Raw genomic sequence first — 19,106 nt, 5'->3', positions numbered from 1 at the left:
ACTAAGTACATTTACGAGGTACTTGTACTTTACTTGAGTATTTTCTTTTCGTTTTGTACTTTTACCTTCACTAAACACTAAACTACATTTATCTGACAGCTTCAGCTACTTACAAAGATTTTTTACACACAAAATATGAAGAGTTTATAAAATATGATGTTTTACTATAAATTATAATATATTTATATATATTATTATATATATATATAACATTTTTTTCACACATAAAGATAAATGCTTTTTATTTTGATTAGGTTTAACCCTTTATAGGACACTCGTTGAAATTATTTATATTATTTATAGGCAACAAGACCTTTTTCATTCATTTTCCTTTTTTATTTGCATGCTGCAAATCAAGGACAATGAAGTTACGGTATAATATATATATATATATACATATATGAGATAGTTCCACACCAGTCTGTAGTAATTCTATCCAAAAAGGGTATATATAAAAAACACAATAAGAATCACATATAAACTTAAAAGAATATTTATTTAGGGACATTTCATTTCATACACACATGCAGGTCAGCACGCGCACGCTCGCCATTCGCACAGTTAATGTGTGTTTTCTCCGGTGCAGTTATTTAGGAACATATTTGTTATTTTTGGGAACAGTCCACTTTATGCACCTGCTTCATGGTACTTGATGAAGCAGTTGCGCTCAGCATTGAGGTATACAGTAGGTGGACCTTGCAGATTCTGCAGACCACGTTTTATCTCAAGATGTTCCCCTTTCTGCTGCAGTACCTGCAGGTCTGGCGGTTGGCGTAGACGGGGTCGCGGGACATGGACATTACGTACTGCACAGAAGCCTCAGGGGTTTGGCTGCAGTGTCCCCGGACAGGATTAGAGATGTCAACGGGGCTGCCTGGAGATGCTATTCGGGTGCGAGACATGAGTGGCGTCAGGTTGCTGGACACCTTTGTGGTCAAACATTACTTCATCGACGGAGTGCTCGAGGGTCTGCGGCTCAGTCCTGAAGGCAGGAACCGGGAGGCTGGACAGGGGCCGGATCTTGAAAAATCTGTCGATGGCGCGAGGGATCTGCGTGTTGTCCTTGAAGTGGACAAGCCTCATCATCAGTCTGAACCTCTTGGGTCACGTGAGGTTTGCGACCTGAGGGACCCGGGTGTCCATTGCCCAGTAGTCATCAACAGAGGGCAGCTCTAAAATCCACATGTAGATCAGGAAAGCCACAAAGCTCATGATCTTTATTTATTTTAGTTTTGATATATATATATATATATATATATATATTTTTAAACACACACACACACACACACACACACACGCTTACTGTTTTATTTATTTATTTAATTTGAATTTTTAATATATTTTATATATATATATATATATATATATATATATCTTTTTTAATATATATATTTTTAAACACAAACAGACATCCACTTTGATTACTTTACGCTTTAATTACTTGTTTAATGAAATGTATGGGGATGATTGTTCTTATGTTGTATGTATGATGCGTCGGCAATATTGTTATTACACATTCATGCCAATAAAGCTAATTTGAATTGAATTGAATTGAATTGTTAGCCTGGGGTTTATGTTAGCTCAGAGTTAAGGTTAGACTTTATTTGGTAACACAAAACAACTCAAATGTAAATTGTGTAATGTAAAGTGGACCTTGAGTTGTGATTATCTTGTCAAAGCAACGCTTCCTAAAGACTGCAGGAGACAAAACAAAGCAGCAAAGCTAGACGGCAGTTTGCAGAATTTGTTTTTGTGAAGATAAAAAAAATGTAACTGTGGAATTCTTCTTGTATCCGAAGAAAAGCACAATTATCTCACCAAAGGTGAGATTAAAAATAAAACAACACGATGAGGTCACCACTTCAGAGGCTTGAATACATCTCAGGGTTCAGAGACGACCTGTTCAGACATGCTGGACAGATCAGAGCATCAGTCTGAAGTCAAAGAGAGACACCACACACTGTGGTGGTGGTGGGATATTAGCAGCAGATTAAAAGCCAATACTCACATTTAAAAACTGATTTGTTTACCTTAAATCGGCGTCAGAGAGTCAGAGTTAAAGACTGAACTGCTTCCTACACGTTCACTTCAGAGCTGCAACACAAAGCTTTGATGGCTGCTCACACACAGATTAGCCGTGTGTTTATTCATATTTCAAAGCAGGAGGAAATGTTTTGAAGCAGTTTGTGTGTGGGGGCTGAACCTGCTGTGATCTGCTGTCAGAGGATGTGATTAACACTCACTTATAGTAACCACACGTTCAAACAATAATTATTTAATCAGATTAAAGTCATTTTCCTTTTTTAACCTCTGTCTATTATTGGTTTTTTGGCCTGATGCTTCAGCTAGCTGCTGTTAGCATCAAAACATGTGCTAGCTGCTAGCTAAAGCTTCTCTTTTTGTAAATGAAAATGTTCTTGTGTTCCTGTGAACAGCGTACAGGTGGACTCCCAGGTGAGGAGGGAAGTCTCTGTGTGAACAGGATTATAAAACACACAGACTGAGAGCCTTTATCAGGTCAAATCGCCTCAACACTGCTGGTGTGGAAATTCAAGATTGTCTTAACTTAATAATGACAGTAATAAAAAGTAATGATGATTACAAATGTGACAATAGCTTCATAGCACTGGGCTGTTAGTCGAGGATTTAGATTAACAAAGGTAGTTTAGAGTTAAGGTTAGCCTGGGTTTTAGGTCAGCTCAGGGTTTTAGGCTAGCTAGGTTTTAGATTAGCTCAGGGTTTAGGGTTAGCCTGACGTTTAGGTTAGTTCAGGTTTTAGGTTATTCTGGGTTTTAGGTTAGCTTGGGTTTAGGTAAGCCCAGAGTTAAGGTTAGCCTGAGTTTTAGGTTAGCTTAGAGTTTTAACTTTAGATTGACCCAGGGTTTAGTTTCAGTTAAGGTTAGCTGAAGGTTTAGGTTAGCTCAATAAGGTTAGGTCATGGTTTTGTTAGCTCAGGGTAAGCACGATGTTTGTGTGAAAAGACCTTTTAACTTTTCAACCAGAGGGCTGTTTCATAAAACCAAGATTTTGCCTATTACCTGAATTGCAGTACCGCATAAGTTACCATGGCGATTTATTCTGTGCTGCTAGCCTGCTCCAGACCAGGCTAACAGCCAGGCTTAGTTAATCCTGGTGCCTTCTCCGTTCAGTCAGCGGTCACGCCGATCAGAAACCAAAGTGTTTATTTAAATTATTCCATGTTCTTATGTATGTGTTTTGCATATTTTTCATTAGCCTGCATTACAATAGCAGTTTGTGGTTATTAGGTTTCATAATTGGAGAAGAAGACGCTTGCACAATACTTTATACACAGCAAGCACAGCGAGTAGGTTTATGTGGAATGAAAGCACATAACATGTAAAGAAAAAAGAAAAAGAAAAGAAAAGTAACACGGGCACAGCAATAAAACTGCAAAATAAAGTGTGGCAGCCAATAAACGTGAGCACCAGACATTATATGTACACACACTATATAGGATACATAGGCCTTTATAATTTTCATTAGGTTTCATAATTGTATACTCCCAAATTAATGTCCCACTTCAGTAAGGAGGCTATATTGTGCCCTGTTTATTCATGAAACAACAGGGAGAGGACAACTCAAGGATTTTTGACCTTTTTTTCTCTCCCTGGGATCATTTGCTGCAGCTTGGGAGAGAAAACAATGATTAATACACTGTGTTACAGTCATGCTCACAGTGTGCTTTACAGTGATCCTCTCTCTTTCTAGTTTCTGGATTTCCAAGTCAGTTTCCTCAGTGCTTCTTTTTATATCCATATCTAAGTCCAAGTCCTGCCGGGGTTTTGTTGATTTTTTATTTTCTGAATTTTTTCATATGTGTGCAGTTCAGACATCTGACAGTTTGTAAAACATCAATTAGCACAGCAGGAACTGTTCACCTGTGGATGTCCTTCAGGTAATACCTACTAAAGACTGCTGTCAGACTGTAGGACTACATACTATTATACATACTGACTAAACAAGTACACCACTTTCACACAAAATTGACACAGTACTATTTTACTATTTTGAATTTTCACCTGCCAGCTGAATTTTGTGTTTCCTTTTATATAAAGAAAGACATTTCCACCATAAATTGGTGCAGAATATTTCTCCAGAAGTCAGAAAATTTAATGCTCAAAAACATCTGGGGGGGCGGGGCAGACTCACCACTCAACATTGAATATTACTTCAAAATAGTGTTAAATTATTTTTCTTTTCTTGTTATGAACACAGAATTGTGCATCATCACATCTCGTGAGTCAAGTGTATCGTCACACCCCTAATCTGAGCCCTGATGTCCTCACCACTTTTCAACACAAAGTTACTTTGTGTGTGTATATTTATACATATATATATATATATATACACAATACTATGAGAAATTTTTTATACTTTCGTTGTGAATTACTGCTTATAAAGGAAATTGAATTGAATACATAGTATGTTAGTGGTTGTAATTAATACATTTGCTGAGTGACATAACGTTATCATTCATGGTAACATCTTAATTACAGTTTCTGTTAGGAGCAGTGATACTTTTAGCTACTTACTCATTCAGTCGGTCCTCTATTGTCTGCCACGCTTTTTCTAACTGTTATGATATTGCGGCCGTGTTTCTTTCTTTTAATGTTATGTGCATTTTTTCACCGTAAACCTTTTTTACACACAGTGAGTAACAGTGAATAAAGTACGCTGCACACGTCTTTTCCATTTCAGCATCACTGAATCTGTGATCGACCGTGTGGTCCCTTGAAGAAAGCTGTTTTATCTGAATTACTTACACTTGGCTTGACACAGTCGCTCCTCCTGAGCCTGGTTTGGCCTTTGCGAAACTTATAAAGCCAGGATGCACTGACCACACTGGGTCAAGCCCAGCTTTATCTCTTATCCTGGTTTCTAAATTCTGCTTTTGTGAAACAGGCCTCAGCACACTGAGTCACTCTGTTGTAGAAAACATGAATTAAAAGTTTCTTCTTCTCCTGCTGAAGAACAGACGTCAGCTCATTTACTGAAAGCTCCCATGATTCATCCTGTGTGAAGTAACAAGCTTATCAGAGCTAATGCTAATAATGTCAGTGTGTGTGTGGTTTCTGTTAAATGAATGTTTATGAAAGAAAAACTGGGTCTTTTCATCCACTTCCTGTTTACCTTTCCATCTGACGGAGCTTCTGACCGCCCTGTCGTCATTTTCTCTGACGAAGAAACGAGTCGTCACAGGAAATTAAAGAGCAGATAAGAAGCATGTGAACACACACACACACATAAAGACACACACGAGCTGATTTCTGTCCCGATGCTTCTGTCAGTCTGACACTCCTCAGTTTAACATGTGAACTCTGAGGACAGATGCAAACACATGCGCAGGTAAACAGGTGTTGTCCAGGTTACAGCAGGTTTTAATGGTGACACAGGTCAGACACAGGAACAGCTTCACATCTCAACACCAAAACATAAGATTAATGACGAGTGAAGGGACACATGTTCATTAAAATGAACTCATGTTTACATGGATATCTACTTAATGAATGCCCCCCCCCCCCCCTCCAAAATAATATTGTCTAAACTGCTCACTTTCTTGTACTCAGTCTCGGACATTGATTTTATTTCAATACCAGCAGTCAAGACCACGACTTTGGGAATATCAATAAATTGCTTTTGATGGTGTCTGATTTATTTGTTAACATCCTAACTTTGATTGGATGTAAAATGTATTGCTTCGAATGGAACCAATAACCCTTATTAAAATGTGCTGTTACCGTTAACGACTGTCCCGCCACCCCGCGATGGCGATGCTTGATTTCAGCTCTTAAGTGTAATTGATACTTCGAATTGACGGTGTAGGCTATGGGGCTACGCAGAGGCTATGCCGTCGCCTGACGTGCACCTCCTCAAAAATGTAATGTGATTGGTCGGCTGGGTAGCCTTGCAATGCCTCCGAGCTGTGCCCGTGCTTTGTGGTAACTTTAACTAGTGGTCAAAGCGGTGGCTGTAACGTAGTGGATCAATATATTTGACCGAGCGAAATGACTCCTTTCACTATCAGAATGTGATCCATTCTGTCGGCAACAGGACGTTTACAATTTTACCCCCATTTACGTTAGCAGAGCGCTAAACCGGAAGTTAGCTTGCTGGGCTGCGAAAAGTCAACACAGTGGCCCCTACGCAGGAGTATAAATCAAGCTTTAGCGTTTGTATGTGGGTGTTTTAATGGGAAGATTGTACGTCTGATCTCGTTCCACATTTTATTGAGTGTCATGTAATGTGGGGAACTGGTCTTGGTCTCGACTTGGGTCTCAGCCCCTAAAAGTCTTGGTCTTGTCTCGGTCTCGATAAACTCTGGTCTTGACTTGGTCTCGGTTTGGGCGGTCTTGACTACAACACTACTAAATACTGTAACTGCCAACATCCACTGTGTTGGAGTCGACTCTATCAAAGCTAAAGCTAATGTTAGCGACTCTGCAATATGATGATATTTCATCTGCTACGTTCAGCTTTTTCTGCATCATCACACAGCGCTGAGTTAGCATTATAATGTATATTTAGCCGTCAAATGCATATTTCAGACGTGTCTGCAGCTTGAAACTTTAAATAGCAACAGATGGAGTTTGTTGTTAGTCTATAAAATGCAAGAAAATAGAGAAAAAATCCTCAGGTCCCCAAAAACCACGCTGACATCTTCCAATGTCTTGTTTTGTCCAACTAACTGAAAGATATTCAGTTTACTGTCATTAAAGACAAAAAAATGTGTCCCTCTGAAATCAAGGACACAAACAATGACTCTGAATTTGTTGTTGTCTGTTAGCTAAACAAGTCACCAAGCAGGAACCTCCGGGTCTGAAAAGTGAAGCACAGCAGGGGGCGACTCCAGCGGCTGCAGTAAGAAGTGTGATTGAATAGAAGTCTGTGAGAAAATGTTTCTACTTGTCAGCTGATTTATTCCCTCAGTAAACACTTTCCTGATGAGTTTATGGTCTCAGTCGCTAGTTTCAAGTCTTCTTCAACACAGCGTGATGTTCATTTAGTAAATTATGGTCCCATTTAGAGGAACAGAGATCAGGAAGCAGGGGAGGCTTTAGGGCGGGGCTACAAGCTGACTGACAGGTCGCTACCATGGCGACAAGTCAATCAGGATGGAGGCGACTTGTATCCGCTGCTCTGTGTTCATTTAACCAGCGCCACTGAAAAAGCTCGTCAGGAGTCGGCCGCTCATTTTTCAGTAAGTACGTTTTGTTTTAAGCCTGTTTGTCGCTAGCTAAAATTTGCATCCCAGCTAATATCAGAGTTAACATGAATTACAGATGCACCTAACTAACCAAGCTAGCTAGCTCCACCCTCTCATCAAAATATGGTCACATCCGATGCTGCTGAATGCAAAAAATCAACATGGCGACGTCCAAACTGCCAAAGTCGAGGCTTTAAAATGGGGAGGTCACGGCGGCCACGCCCACTTATACTTTATACTGTCTTTGGTTATAACTGTTTACTGTTTGCTAGTAACGTTAACGTCATAACTAAGTTATTAATTTTACACTGACATTGAACTGCGGGTCGCACTTTCTCTTTCTCTGCCAACAAAATACATAATACTGAATCTTTTTAGTTCTACATAAGAAATATTGCTTAATGTAGTATATTAGCCTCAGAATACCAAAGACTGTTCTTACATATTAAGTTCAAGCAATTTTTTAAATTTTTTATCGTTGTCTGCCATATAAATGCACGTCTGTAAGGTCCCATCCCGGAAGGGCGGGTAAAACTGTTAATGTAATATTCAAGAACACAACATGCTTTGCAACAGTAACTTAGGAGGGGGGCGGGGCTTGGTCAGTTGGAGGTAATTAGGTGTCTTTTAATTGACTTTGCTTAAATCTATTCACATCTTTGTAAACCTGCACCAAATAAAAATGCCTTACAGCCTCCGTGAATTAATAATGACATTTTATACAGAACCCTGACTGTGAATGGTGGCGTGTTACGGTAATAATCAATCAGTCCTTTATATTGGATTTAGACTTTAAGGACATGTAACGGAGCTGTTTTTAGTTTGACACTGTCCCTTTAATAAGCGCTGTCTGTTCTGTTCTGACTGTGTGACGACAGGAAGTCTGATGATGAAGGTAAAGGTGTGTTTGGAGACGACATCACGACGTGGACTTCTTCAGGTGTGTGCGTGCGTGTCACTCCTCCGTCTCGTCTTCTTCGCTGTAGTCGCTCAGAGGAAACTCACGACTCTCCTTCTGCGTGTTGTAGCTCTTCCTGTGCATCACACACTCCTGATCGATGATCGCCTGCAACACACACACACACGGAGGTGAACCCGTGCGTCCGTGTCATCGGTGTGTAAATGACAGATAATTAAGTAGAAATGTTTCCTCTGCAGCTTTGAAGGCAGCAGCTTCTGATCTGTGATCAGTCTAATCACGGTGTAATGACTTCACACAAACACTTTGGCTTCAACATCACAGAGACACACACACTTCCTGCTGATCTGTCCGGACCTGCCGCCGCCACACTGTGTGTGTGTGTGTGTATGTGTGGACACGACGGGTTTAGATTTGTTGACACAGAGTGTTTTTGGGAATTTATTAAGGATGTTTTAAACCCTGCAGCTGTTTCAGCTCAGTTTCCCAAATTTGTCCAAACATTTATTAAAAAAGCCAAGTGACATTATCTGCAGGGACGTGGCAGGGGCCACTTCTGAAATCTGATTGGCCATCCCATCGTGCTAAACTATGAAGAAGGTTTTTCTGACAGGGGTAAGAATATTTTCTTTCTTGACATTATGTGAGTTCATTTCATTTTTGTTAAAGCAAAGAGGGCATGTTGCACTAAAAGTGAGGACGCCCTGTTCAGCAGCTCGTTTTAGAAATGAATCCGCTTTACTGGAACAACAATTAACCTGAGGAGACGGCATGTTCTCACTCTCCGATGGACGCATGGTCAAGACCCATCGGCGTCAGTTTGTAATCCACTGGGGATCCCTATAGCGTCACAGTTCAGCACAGTGGGGGGGAAGCCCTGTAGCGTCAGTTTGTGACAGTAAAGGCAGGTGTATGATATTTAACAGAAAAGACAGAGTAAGGAGGTGGTTGGGCTGGATGGAGGGTTTGTGTCCCATGTGAAACAAAAAGTCAACATTAAATATTTTCATTTAGATTCTGTTTCCTTGGATTTTTTGGATATTGCCTGTGTTTGGATTACTGTCACCTGTTGTTGGATTTAACCCGTGTTGGACTGCCTTTAGAAGTAAGCCTGTTTTGTTAGTATTCCTGTTTTGTTTGGACTAAATAAATCTTTATTTGAACCTCCTACTCAGTGTCTGCAACTTGGGTCCACACCTCTGTTCCTCTGCTACTGCACTCAGCCTTTTCTGACATGCGCGAGTTAACTGACCTACGTAATTATTTTAACCCAAACCATGATCTTTTCCTAACCTTAACCAAGTACTTTCTGTGCCTAAACTGCAACGTTTCACAACTTAAATAGTTTCAAATTGGTGATGTTTCGAAGCGCAAATGTTTTATTTTTAAAGTCTAACCGGACGTTGCATGTTTATTGTTGCTAAGCATTGCTAACTTGACCGCAGAGCCTTAAACATCAAAAAATGACGCTAAAGGGCCTTGACCAAGCGTCAATATGTGACGAGCCGGGAGTGAGAACGTGTTGGAGGAGTCAACAAACTGAAAACTGTTTTTTTGCACATTAAGGACCGTATTCACTGTTCTTTACAAAACATGAAACGTTGCTTCATGCCGCTCTCTCCTGACGAGTCCACGCATCACTGGCATTTCGGCCGGAGTTTCTTTCTATAAGTTTCACGTTGCTGTGCTGCTTCAGATGCTTGAATACATCAGATGTAGAATTGTTGGAGGTTGAAAGCTTTTTTCTGGTAACACCAAGTTTACAACGGACGACAATGTTCTCTGCATCTTAAACTGTGACACAATAATACACTTCCAGCTGTGGAAAGAATGCCTCTTGTTCTCCATCCTTCCTTTAGCTTTTTGGCAACAACATAAGGCAGAAAGATGCAAGTATATCCAGCTGCAGACCGCAGAAAAACGTGACGGAAGTTAATGGAGGTTTGTCCCTGTCTGCTAGCACGCCGGCTGAAAGGCAGATGTGCGCCGCTGTAGGGTTAACCGGTCGACATGCATATAATCAATAACTTTAGGCACACACCCTGTGATAGTTAAGGGTAAGAGGAATATACTTCGGGGGGCTGTCAGGAATAGCTAGCTAGCTCCGGTTAGCTCCCCCAGGCTCAGTCACACAGACCACTGCATCCAACACAGCAGACGTGTCCAGCAACAGCTGATAATGTTTGTACCGCTGTTATTCTGTCAATAAATTCTCAGTAAACATCGAGACACATCTGGCTCGTGATGTAACATTGTAGAATATTCTTGGTTTGTGAAACTTAAAATCACTTTGGAAGAAAAAAAATATACAACAGTGGTATGAATTGAAACATTGCTTTATTATTATCATTAGGCTGTTATAAATAAGTATTTGCAGGAATTATAGTATAAATATACTATATTAATAATATATAAGTATAGTATAGTAAATATTAACACATAACGTTCACTGATTACTCCGTTGACACTTGACACCTCTTTTTTTAAACTCTTTTTTTTATTTAACAACTATTCGTGGGCCGAGCGGTCGAGATAAACGTCATTACGTTTTGTGCGCGGTGGCTTCTGGGACAACCCATATATGGAAGTTCAACTTCCGTCAACTTCCGTCACGTTTGTCTAACTAAACCGCGGATAGTTCTTCCACACGTGTTGCGGGGAAAAAAATCTGCATTAAATAATTAAATAATGGACGACAAGCCACACAACCCTATACGGCAGTGCCAGCAGTGATGTGTGTGTCAGTCAGGTAACGTTAAACGACCTGCCTGCGGACACACAGCTTACTTCATAGTTCACCAAAACATGCTCATGTTAGCTTTGCAGCAGCAAGTAGCGTCTCTTTGCTAACCCACAACCTAGCTAACATTAGTTACATTACTTGCTGTGTCGTTGTTCACTCTGTCATGGTATTTGTCAAGGTGTTGTCAAGTTACCCCACCTTTATAATGCAGAGAAATATCCCGAGAATTTACAAAAGAATTTCTGTATCGGGATATGAATTGTTTGTCACATCGCACAGCCCTAGATCTGATGGTAGTTCACTGTTTCACCTCTGGATCACATCAGCTGCTGATCCAGCTCATGTTTTTACCATTTTCTCCTCACTGACGGCAGGGTTACGTAACAGGAAGCAGAGTGGTGCATACAGGATGTTGATCACCCCGATAAACACCATGAGACAGGGAAAACCCACCACCTGGACCAGAGCGCCCCCTGTGGATGGTCCTGGAACAACAGACAGATTTGAAAATATCATTATTATAATGTTTTTCATTATGTTTATTTATGTTTATTATGTCTTTGTCTTATCCACATGACGGCGCGTTAAGCTGATGATATGGGTGACGGAGTGGTGGGGGAAGGGGATTATGGTAGTAATCTTTACTCATTACCATTGACGGCAACGTTGCCCTGCACAATTGCTTTAAAAGCTGCTCTGTGTATCATCAGCTTTAGAACCAGGTAAACAAAATTAAAATGCACAGCCGGGGGAGAGGGTTAATACTATATAAAAGTTGTAGATTTATGAGAAAAAAACTCAAATATTTACAAGAAAAAAACTAAAGTTTTCTCTGATTTTATAGTTTATAGTTTATAGTTTTATAAGCAGTTGACAATGGATGGATGGATGGATGGATGGATGGATGGGACATTTCTCAGAAAAAAATGTTTCAGATGTGCTCGTGTCTGCTGTTGGTATGAAGCTGTCAAGCAGCCATCACATATAAGGGACTCTCACCAACCAGCATTAAGAGAAACTTCTGCTGTTCAAAGACCAAAAGCTTATGAACTGCAGAGATTTATAAATGACTAAAATGCATATCTGCTTACCTATCTAAGCCATCCCTTCGCCAGAACAACATTTATTAAAGTTTTTTCTTGTAAATTTTGGACTTTAACCTCAGAATTTCTGAGTTTTTTCTCAGAAAAAAATCTCATCTCCCCCAGCTCCATGATTTATGTTTTTTTTTTCTACAATGGCCCTAATACGCCGTCGTATATTCATGGGAAGAACTTAATATTGTTATTATTTTTTGGTCTATAATTTCAACACCACAACTTCAATATTTTACTTTCTTAAAATTGCAAAAAAAAAATCAAAATCAAAATTCAATAAAACAAGATGTGTGTTTTTAACTTATACTACTAACCCTACTTTGGCTATATCTGGTCATTGTACCACCAGTGCAGTATCTACAGTATGTACTGTATAAACGTCTGAGAATGTGTGTTACCGATAGCGAACCCCATACACAGCGCCACGTCAGCGATAGCGTAGACGCTGCCATAGACAGAGGCGTGACGGATGTCCACCAGGTATCCCATGATGGCCATCATGGAGGAGTCCACCATACCTGAAGGACAAAATCAACAGCTGTCAAAAGTGGGTTATTGTTTCCACAGTTAATATAATAAAATATAAAATTTACCTACAAACACCTTCGATAGGCTATTTGAGATTCAGTGAGGTAATGAACATGTTGATAGTCACCTATAGCGAAGCCCAGACCGCCGTTTGGTCCAATCAGACCGTAGATATTGGTGGCAAAAGGAACCTGACACACACAGGAAACATGTCACGTGATAACTGCAGCTGATGCAGTTAATTTGGGTGTTTTTAACATTAAGTTTGGTTACTGGAGGTGAGAACAGACTGTAAAGACACTAAAGAGATGAAACAAGTCTGTGTGTGTTGGTGCAGGTCTTATCCTGTAACTACAACATCGTTCACCACATGGATTTATTGGATCGATGGACGGACACTTGGTTGAATGAGTGGATTATTAAAAACATGGATGGATGAGTAGAATTGATTTGATGGACGGATGGATGTGGTACTTACACACAGCAGACTGACGCCAACGATAAACATCCCTAACATGGAGCAGAGCCACCTGGAGACACAGAAATACCCATCAGCCACCTGTCTGTCTGTCTGTCTGTCTGTCTTATACCTGCAGGTTTACCAGAACTCTTCAGGATCAGGTCTGAACAGGACTCAGACTTTCCAGAAAAGCTAATCTGTTAATCTTCTGATTAAACGTCTTCCTCTGTGGCGCTCGTCTCAACTAAAGGACTGCCTTTATGAATGATTTACAGTTAAACACACTCAGAAGCACACTGACCTTCCCATCTTGTTGGCCAAAATACCAAATAGGTTTGTTCCTATCAGGTAGGAGATACTCGCAGGGAGGAAGGCCATACCTGCAACACAACACATACCTTTTAGAGAGGATGAGGAGGGAGTAGGAAGGGTGGGGAGGGAGGAAGGAACATAAGGAGGAGGAAGAAGAGCTGTTGAGGAATGGGACAGGAGGACAGTGGACCAAAGAAGCAGACAGTGGATCGTACCAAGCTGCCATTTAGGGGAGCACATGGTCTGCATCATCCAGATGGGCAGAGTCGGCTCCAGGATGGCCACACCCATGTTGGCGAAACATAGAGAACCTGCAGACAGACAGACAGACAGATGAACGGGCAGTGACGGCTGGCCAGTAGAGGGCGCTAGGGCCCCGCCCTCCCTGGTGGTGGAAAGTGTTTTGATTTTTCTTTTTAAAAGAAACATTTTTGAAATAAACAGTAATTACTTTTTTTAAGTATATGTGTGTTTATAGTGCACAATAATGTTTCTAATGTTTGGGGGTGAAATTAGCTTCCTGCTCATCCACTGATCTCTTCTGGGGCGCTAGAGAGATAGCCGACATAGCTGACAAGATACGCCCATAGCAACATAAATTGAAATCAGCGTCCTCGAATCTGATGCCTGAAGGGCGCTACAGGATCTGCCCTAAACAGAGTCAGTCGGTGGTAGAGCGACACACGTGGCGGGGTTGACTACTGGTTGATGTGAAAAGGCACGTTGTTAACAATATGAAATGTTGCAAAAAAAAGGAGTCACTGTTGAAAGCGAGTGTTTACAGTGTTGATGAGAGGACAAACAAGGGACGATCCTTCTGGGCGCAAGAAGAGAAAATAACTCAATGAGAGTGACTTTCGAGAACAGCAGTCAGGTAAACTTGTGTCCTCTCCTCTGAAATTCTGATGTGAGAAGGTTCATGTGTAGCTGCAGTGAGTCGGCCTCTGCGCTGCTGACCCAGCTGAGCAGCACAACTACCTCTGTTTTTGTCTTGGTAGATTGCCAGACTATGATTGAACAATATTTCAGTGAAATACAATTATTTATTACCTTTGATAAACGCAGACGGGTAACGATGTTCATAAGCTGCAGCATGGAAATGAGAACTACATCGCACTTGAACATGCGCTCATACAGCACGAAATGAGCGGCGCTAGAGTCCGCAGTCGGACGTTACTTCAGTCCATCTGAGTGGGACCAGACAGCACACAGATGTGAGGGCACTCCTCAAAGGCACACATCATTTTAAAACGAGACAGTGATTCTCTGTCTCTCACTGAAGGTTTAGTTACAGCTCTGGACTAATGCAAGATGGAAAGCTGTGGATTCACATTAACTATTAAAATGTTGTTTAGTGGAACAGACTGGGAATTATGGATGCACATCTTTCAGTAAATAATAAACATCACAAGTTATGGTACAAATAAGAGCTGGACAATAAAAGAATAGCCTAACAATAATGATCACAGTATAATGTTCCTCAATAACAATAAAACAAATGTTCAATAAATATTTGATGAATGAATTAGCACTTACTTTTTCTATTAAGATATTTTTTTTTATTGAGGAAAAAGGGACTGAAAAAAGATTGAACTTAATTTTACTCATGCATGTTTGTTGAAAACAGATTTTATCAGAATAGTTTTGAATGTTCTGCCTCAGATTTGTGAAGTGATCCACTGTTTGGTGAGAGATTTTCATGCTGTGACCATGAAGAAAAGTTTAAAACACAATTAACCATCTGGTTTCTTCAGCTTTCTTTAAGGAGCAAAAATCAGCTTTTATACTCGATAGAAATCATGATTTGACATTTATCCTGATAATTATCAATATCGAATGATGTAAAATTTTTTGGCCATCCCGCCCAGCCCTAGTATAAATAGTATTTTGTCTATCTTAGAAGATAAACATCTGATATTTCCACCCACTGCCAGCTGGTGCTTCTGCCACGGTACATCGAGAGGTAAGTTGTGTAGTTTACAGGCAGCTCTGAAGTGTTAAGATGTGGTTATTTCCAGTGATGGACAGTAACTTAAGTAGGCCTACTGTACTGAGGAACACATTAGAGGTATCAGTACTTTACTTGAGTAGTTTCTTTTAATGCCACTTTCTATGTTTATGTTCACTGTTTATGTTTTTGTGTAAGAAACTTTTAATATTGGCATTAAATAATTTCTGACTATAGATGGGTTTCTGTGCAACATCATCACTGAGACGAATGCGCAACCAGGAGGCAGAAAGCAGCGCTCTGTCTTCATGGCATATCAGTTTATGCGGCATATCTAGCTGCAGTGTTGGGCAAATTACTCAGAAATTGTAATGACTTAATTTTTACTTATTACTCATTCAAAAAGTAATAATATTACTTTACTTATTACTGGGTATTAAAAGTAAATGGTCACGTTACTCGTTCCGTTACAATTACTTTTAACCACCGCACCCCGTCCTTAAAAGTGATGGGAAACCTGTTCAGCAGCGCATTTTAGAAATGAATCCACTTTACTGGAACAATAATTAACCTGAGGAGTCAACAAGCAGCCGAACTGAAAACACTGCAGCCTCTCAGTTATTCATAACAGCATCAATGAGAATGATTTTTATGATTCATGTAACGTTTTTTAACGCCACTGTCTGAGATAAAAACAAACAATTAAGCAAGCGTCTCAACTTTTGAACTAACATTACTGTTTTGCACATGCATTTATAAGAGAAGTATTCAGTGCTTTTACTTAACACAAAACGTTGATTGACGCCCCTCTGTCCAGCCGAGTGGATGCATCACTGGCAGCAGCTGCCGGAGTTTCTTTCTACAGTTTTCACATTTCTTAGCAGATGCTTCAACAGAAAATTGTTTGTGGTTGAAAGCTTTTTGCTGGTCTTGCAACGTTTACGGAAGACCGTGTTCTTTGCATCTCTGAGTGTGACACAGCTAAGTTAGGCCTGATGGAAAGAACGCTTCTCTCCCTTGTTCTTCCTTTAGCTTTTTGACTAGCAGCTGACTTGAACAACATCACGTCCGCTGTCGCTGACCTGGGCATGCTTGTTATATTAATATGCGAAATGAAACACAAACAAACAGATCCAACTCTGAAATGGCAGTTTATTATTAAGTTCTGAACGGCTACCGAACCCTTTATTATTTTATTTTTTAAGTGTTTGTATACAAGAAACCCGTCTATTTCAAAGAGCACTGGTATCCTGCAGTTTGTGTTACTGAAACTGACTGGATATGGCACAGCCCCACCTAAAATATTTTTCACCAGCCGCCTCTGTGAATGGGTAAACATCAAACTTTCAAAAATGTGTCTCTTCAGCCTCCAGGAGCTAAAAACAGATCTGTCTGGGGCCGAATGAGGTTGCACAGGTGAGTGTGAGGAGGCGCTGGCTTCTCACCTGCACTGATGAGGATGTATGGGTCTTTTAACAGCGTCAGTAACGGGGTCCCCTCCACACTCTGAAACACACAAACTGAACCTGGTCATCCTGGTCCACAACAAACAGTGTAACCAGACCAGAATGGATCAGACGTGAGCGATCAGAAACTGGATTGAACCAGGTCCAGACCATCAGCAACATGAGGCTGAAGACCAGACTGGACCAGATCCAACCACATCCGATCAGGGCAGGTCAGTGCTTGTATGGCAGCAGTGGTTTCAAAGTGAACTCACCCCTGGAGAGATCTTTGAAGGCTGCAGGATGCACAGCTGTAACACTGCAACACACAAATCCACACAAGCATCAGAACATGCTAACTGGATTAGATCAGTGTGATCACCAGCATGTATACAGGGGGTCACAGGTTTGAAACCTGTCAGCAGCAACATCATTTACACATGCAGGTAAGCAGAGCTGATTCTATACATGAACTTATTCTAAAATACATAAAAACCTGAAACCTGCACACCAACAATTATTTACTACAACTCCCAGCAGGTTTATACCAGTCCTGTGTTACCCTGCATTCATGTGGGGATGGAATAATTAGAAACATTAGTTCCCGATAGGGAAAATTCACTTGAACGCGTCCTTAAGTCGGAACAACATTTTAGGAAACTTCCTGAGTTGAGCCCATGTATCACAGAAGCATGGCGGACGTAGAGTGACCTAGATGAGTTAATGTCAGCACTAACCCTGATGACAAGTCAGGTAAAGCAGTATCTTTGTGGTTTTATGGCTTGTACTGGTGCAACAACAAATCTGGGACAAAATCTGTAAGCTTCAAAATGTTACAGAAAAAATACAAATTATACAGACATGGCTACCCATCGCTAGGGATGCACTGGTATAATACTGACTCAAATAGCTAGATTGGGTGTCATGACAAGGGGTTGATCTATGGGCTGATCTATTCAATTCCATTATGCGTGCACTTCTCGCTGGTAGAGCCGAACATTTTGCTAGGAGAGCTAACATCGCATGGAGGGAGCTACAACCGGACTTCCATAAAGAAGACTGTTTCCCGTGTCAAATGTTTTATTTAAGTTGCATAAATGACACAAGAACCGTTATGTAAGTTAACTGATGTATGTACCGCAGTTATTTTAACCTAAACCATGATCTTGTCATAAACCGAACCAAGAAATTTTGGTGCCCAAACCAAACCAAGCTGCAACAATGTGCTGTTTTAAAATTGTGACGTTTTGCAATGTTGAAAGTACTTTTATTTTGAATGTCTAACCGGATGGATGTGACAAGTTGGGAGTGAGAATGTGTTGGACGGGCACGTGAACGCAGCATTAAAACAGCACAGGTGTTACCTGTTGGTCACTGCTACCTTTTTCGAGTAATAACATATCCTAAATGAATCAGGAATAACTCCTCAACCATTAGGCCTAGATGCATAATTCTGGTCTCCTTTGAAAGGTCAGAAGCTGAGGAACATAAATCCATGGTAAATTAACATATTTATTCTACCATTACAGACTAAATGGAGATGCAGTAAAGAAAAATATGATATTTTCATCCTCGCCTGGTAAAAAAGCTATATTTTAATACAATAAACCATCAAAACCATCATAATATAGATTATAATGCATTTTTTTTAACTGGAAATGGCAAAAACATGTACATTTACTTGTTTGTTGTTACATTTATCCAGCTAATTAGTCTGTAATTTTGGTGATTTGAGTGATGTGAGCTTTACAGCTGATCTCAGGGGGAGATTAGCTTTGGTTTGAGAGGTTGGACATGATGCTTATAACTGCAGCCATGTACGGTGCTCAAAGAGCAATTTATGTTGTGTTATATGCTTATTTAGATGCTTGGTGTTTGATGGGTGTTTGGTGTGGATAAAAATGGTCGATTTGAGCTTCAAGCTGAGTCTCCTAGCTTCACAGAGGTGTCTAGCATGGATACGGTAATACAACACTAGTTTCAGACATGTATCCAATGAAGGTTGAGGTCAAGGGCAACTGGACTTGGTTGAAGAATCTAGAAGAAGATTCGTCCCTCATCCAAGGGACTTCTTCAGTTCTGACTGACTGGCAGGGAAACTCAGCTATTTAACCTCTGTGAGGTCGTTTGCCAGGATCGTCGATACTGCTGGTTTGTTAGTGTTCCTGGTTGTTGTAACGACAGTCATCATGGTCGTTAGAACCACCCAAGGCCAAGACTGAATGACCATCATTGGCATCTTCACCTGAGGCCAAGAGGAAATGCTTGTTTAGTTTCCTGGCAAGTGATGAAAGGACAGCATTGTAAGTGGGGGATAAGTGGTGGCGTAGACCCCCTCCCCTGTTCAATGACGGCTTCTCAACCCTGGTGTAGATGCTTCCTTGACACCTCTTTCAAACCATCCATCTTCTCTGTCTAAAATGTGCACC

General features: G+C 40.6%; 1 protein-coding gene across 1 annotated transcript in view; it reads right to left on the bottom strand.

Moving 5' to 3' along the window:
- Window positions 1–8,180: 8,180 nt before the first annotated feature.
- Window positions 8,181–19,106, bottom strand: part of LOC123960359 (chromaffin granule amine transporter) — a 27,572-nt gene continuing 16,646 nt past the window's right edge. The window contains exons 8-16 of the mRNA XM_046035040.1: window positions 16,953–16,996; window positions 16,678–16,738; window positions 13,500–13,595; window positions 13,274–13,352; window positions 12,991–13,042; window positions 12,640–12,703; window positions 12,383–12,502; window positions 11,239–11,372; window positions 8,181–8,291 (exon numbers count right to left, since the gene is read on the bottom strand). Of these exons, the coding sequence (XP_045890996.1) occupies window positions 8,181–8,291; window positions 11,239–11,372; window positions 12,383–12,502; window positions 12,640–12,703; window positions 12,991–13,042; window positions 13,274–13,352; window positions 13,500–13,595; window positions 16,678–16,738; window positions 16,953–16,996 (761 nt within the window). The remainder of the gene's footprint in view (window positions 8,292–11,238; window positions 11,373–12,382; window positions 12,503–12,639; window positions 12,704–12,990; window positions 13,043–13,273; window positions 13,353–13,499; window positions 13,596–16,677; window positions 16,739–16,952; window positions 16,997–19,106) is intronic.

The sequence above is a fragment of the Micropterus dolomieu genome, linkage group LG21, assembly GCF_021292245.1.
Source record: "Micropterus dolomieu isolate WLL.071019.BEF.003 ecotype Adirondacks linkage group LG21, ASM2129224v1, whole genome shotgun sequence".
Lineage (NCBI taxonomy): Eukaryota > Metazoa > Chordata > Actinopteri > Centrarchiformes > Centrarchidae > Micropterus > Micropterus dolomieu.
This window is presented reverse-complemented; position numbering and strand designations above follow the sequence as displayed.